Here is a 3,711-nt window from a genome sequence, read left to right on the forward strand (position 1 = left end):
AATTGGGACACATCTGGGAAATGCTACATCAAGAGGCAAAGCCCCTTGGACATTGGTGTGCGCCAATTCATGAGCACTAGGGACAGCGCTAGTACTGGGCATTGTTCCCTGAGTTGGAGATATTTCTCCAGAAGCGCTATTTGTCCTTCTTGTTGTACTGGTCCTTGTGTGTGAGGATGGACCAGAATCACTGCTCATTTCTGAGTTATCACTGTCGCTGCTACTAAAGCCCTCGAAATCCACATCACCATCTGACACTGCACTTTCTTCACTGTCAGAACATAAAAGTGTATAAGCCTCCTCTGCGCTATAATACTGACGGGCCATTTCATTCATTTTTTTTCCTGGAAATAGAAAACATTGACGTGACCAAATTATTGGGGAGACAATTGAGAAATGCCTAATTCTTTAGCATAACCCTAACTTTAGAATAAACACTAACTTTAGTCCCAACACTAACCCTAACTATAGCACTAACCCTAACCTGCCTTATCTGTTTTTTTACTTTATAGCACAATCGCTGACTGACACAGCTGTTGGCAGCAGCACTTGTAACACTGTTTCTCCTTTAATCTCTCACTGACAGGAGATCTGAAGAGAAACAGCGTTTTTATGGGGCAGATCGCCCGGGAAAGTTCGCTGCTACAACAAGCTTTCCTAGTGATTTGTCTCATTGGCTGATGTGACACTGATGTCATAAGGACCTGTACCGATCAGGTCTCAATGAAGTAGGAGGTCACAGGAAGCATTTTGGGGTGGAATCCCCTAGTTATAAGGTACGTGGGGTCCCGATGAGCACAAAACTGCCGACCGTAGACAAACGACTGCGCTGCACAAAGTCCTGCTTGCGCCGGCGTTTATCTACCATTGGCGGTCATGAACCGATTACGTTAAGGCCTATTTCATGAGTTTTAATTGTTTAAAAATTCTGTGGAAGCATGGCTGAAAAGCAATGTCAGACTTTCATTTGTTCATTGTCATAGATTTTTGATTTATTTCTACTTTTGTCAGATTAAAGTTCTGTGACCATTGTGGGTTTATCTGTCATTAAACGAGGGGTACCAACAATTTAGACCACGTGTGTAGGAGGAGTGAATATTTTGACTCCACAGCCACTTTCTGGAAATTAACACGCAGTGGATGTTGGAGAGTGAAAATTACACATTTGCCATTTTCTTACCCAGCACATAGTGCCCAGATTGTGCTCCAGGAGACACCGCAAATTAAGTGGGTTCTTCTCACTATAATATTGCTAAATACAGGGATCCTAAATGTTGTTTGCGCACACTGCAAGACTCCGAAGTGAGAGCAGATTTTGCTGGATTGGTTTATAGAAACCTTGTTGCTTTTCAGCAGCCTATGAGCCACTAATAGTGTGGGAACCTCTGTTTTTCCATTGACAGATGATGGACCTGAGTGGGGACTTGTTTTTTTTGAGATGAGAATTGGTATTATTTTCGCCTACGTAACACTGATTGGTTTCTTTTTATTTGATATTTGGGAGGCAGAATGAACAAACAGTTGAACACTACACACTACTGGTTCATCCAACAAGGTTTTCTATTAGACTGTGAACTGTCATTGTCTTGGTAATTAATTAAAGTTTTTTACATAGCTTGCCATTTTTATGGACAGTTTAAGTAGAAACGTTCAAAGATATAAAACTCAAGGATATTTTATTAAAAATAATTGTTTTATTTTATTTTAGCAAATGACTGCATCAGGAGATCAGAGGGACAGCTGACATCTTCAACTTTTAAATCTGATGATCTTGAGATCCTACAAGATACAACTGAAGTGATTGCCATTACTCCAGATATACCATCATCTATTCACAGCAAAGATCTGTCATCTGATCCTATGAAACAGGTCCCATCTTGTGATTCATTACTGACTACTAAGAAAAATCAAAGTCACAAAAGAGGCATTAAAAAACAAACTGCTCCTAAAGCAAAGAAGTCTTTTTCCTGTTCAGAATGTGGGAAATGTTTTAAACAGAAATGGAATCTTGATATACACCAAAGAACTCACACAGGAGTGAAGCCTTTTTCCTGTTCAGAATGTGGGAAATGTTTTAACCGGAAAGGGAATCTTAATGAACACCAAAGAACTCACACAGGAGAGAAGCCTTTTTCCTGTTCTAAATGTGGGAAATGTTTTGCACATAAATCACTGCTTGTTACTCACCATAGAGCTCACACAGGGGAGAAGCCTTTTTCCTGTTCAGAATGTGGGAAATGTTTTGCACGTAAATCACTGCTTGTTACTCACCATAGAACTCACACAGGGGAGAAGCCTTTTTCCTGTTCAGATTGTGAGAAATGTTTTAAACAGAAATGGGATCTTGATATACACCAAAGAACTCACACAGGAAAGAAGCCTTTTTCCTGTTCAGAATGTGGGAAATGTTTTAAACAGAAATGGAATCTTGATATACACCAAAGAACTCACACAAGAGAAAAGCCTTTTTCCTGTTCAGAATGTGGGAAATCTTTTAACCAGAAAGGGAATCTTAATGAACACCAAAGAACTCACACAGGAGAGAAACCTTTTTCCTGTTCTAAATGTGGGAAATGTTTTGCACATAAATCAGTGCTTGTTACTCACCATAGAGCTCACACAGGTGAGAAGCCTTTTTCCTGTTCAGAATGTGGGAAATGTTTTGCACGTAAATCACTGCTTGTTACTCACCATAGAACTCACACAGGGGAGAAGCCTTTTTCCTGTTCAGATTGTGGGAAATATTTTAACTGGAAAGCGCTTCTTGTTAGACATCAGAGCAGTCACACAGAGGAGAAGCCTTTTTCATTTTCTTAATGTGGGAAATATTTTACTTGGAAATCAACTGTTAATAAACATCAGAGACGTCACATAAAGAAGAAGCCTTTTTTATGTTCATGATGTTGATATCGTTTTAACGGCGAGTACTCTGGCAGCTGTGCTCTGCTTGTGAGCAACGCATTATGTCCCTGCCATGTGCTGCTTACAAGCATAAAGCAGTTGCTGGTATCAGAGCAGGATTCAGCAAGGGAGTGCCGGGTAGGTAAGTGTAATGCTTTTTTTTAAAGTTTTGTGATGGGGCCATGGATACCAGGATGGGGGCCAATTATAAGGATTGAGCTATGCATTCCAGGACTGGAATGGGGGGCCAGTCATACCCGAATAGTGATGGTGCCCTGCATACCAGGATAAGGATGGGGGCCATGCATACTACGATGAGATGGGGCACTGCATACCTGGAGCGGGATGGGGCCAATCATGCCAGAATAGGGATGGGACCCTGCATACTAGGACAAGATGGGGGCCCTGCATACCAGGATAAGGATGAGGACCATGCATACTATGACAAAATGGGAGCTCTGCATACCAGGATAAGGATGGGGCCATGCATACTAGGATAGGGATGAGGGATCTATGTATACCAAGGTAGGGATGAGGGGGCCATGTGTTATGAATGAGTCACCGGAGGAGGAAAAAACAAAACTGCAAGCTAAGTCCAGAAAACCGGAGAGGTTGGTAGCTAGCGGATTGCAGACCCCTGAGCCTATTCACAACAACTAACAGTAGCCGTGGAGCGTTCCTACGGTGGTCCTAGACGCCTCTTCATAGCTGGAGAACTAAATAAGCCTAAAGAAAGAAAGGGGAAATCTAAACTGCCCCAGAGCAGACCCCAAAGCAATAGACAGCCCCCAACATGTATTGTCAGTGAAA

General features: G+C 41.9%; 1 protein-coding gene across 1 annotated transcript; it reads left to right on the forward strand.

Moving 5' to 3' along the window:
- Positions 1-633: 633 nt before the first annotated feature.
- LOC141075601 (uncharacterized) lies at positions 634-2,877 on the forward strand. Its single transcript, XM_073562712.1, has 2 exons — positions 634-776; positions 1,709-2,877. Exon 2 carries the CDS (start codon positions 1,861-1,863, stop codon positions 2,815-2,817), a length of 957 nt encoding a protein of 318 aa, XP_073418813.1. The 5' UTR covers positions 634-776; positions 1,709-1,860; the 3' UTR covers positions 2,818-2,877.
- The last annotated feature ends 834 nt before the right edge of the window (positions 2,878-3,711 follow it).

The sequence above is a fragment of the Dendrobates tinctorius genome, unplaced genomic scaffold (assembly GCF_039654945.1).
Source record: "Dendrobates tinctorius isolate UK_male_01 unplaced genomic scaffold, ASM3965494v1 ptg000366l, whole genome shotgun sequence".
Lineage (NCBI taxonomy): Eukaryota > Metazoa > Chordata > Amphibia > Anura > Dendrobatidae > Dendrobates > Dendrobates tinctorius.

Coding starts and splice junctions, on each gene's coding strand:
- LOC141075601 (XM_073562712.1), top strand. CDS start 1,861: ATGAAACAGGTCCCATCTTGTGATTCATTACTGACTACTAAGAAAAAT.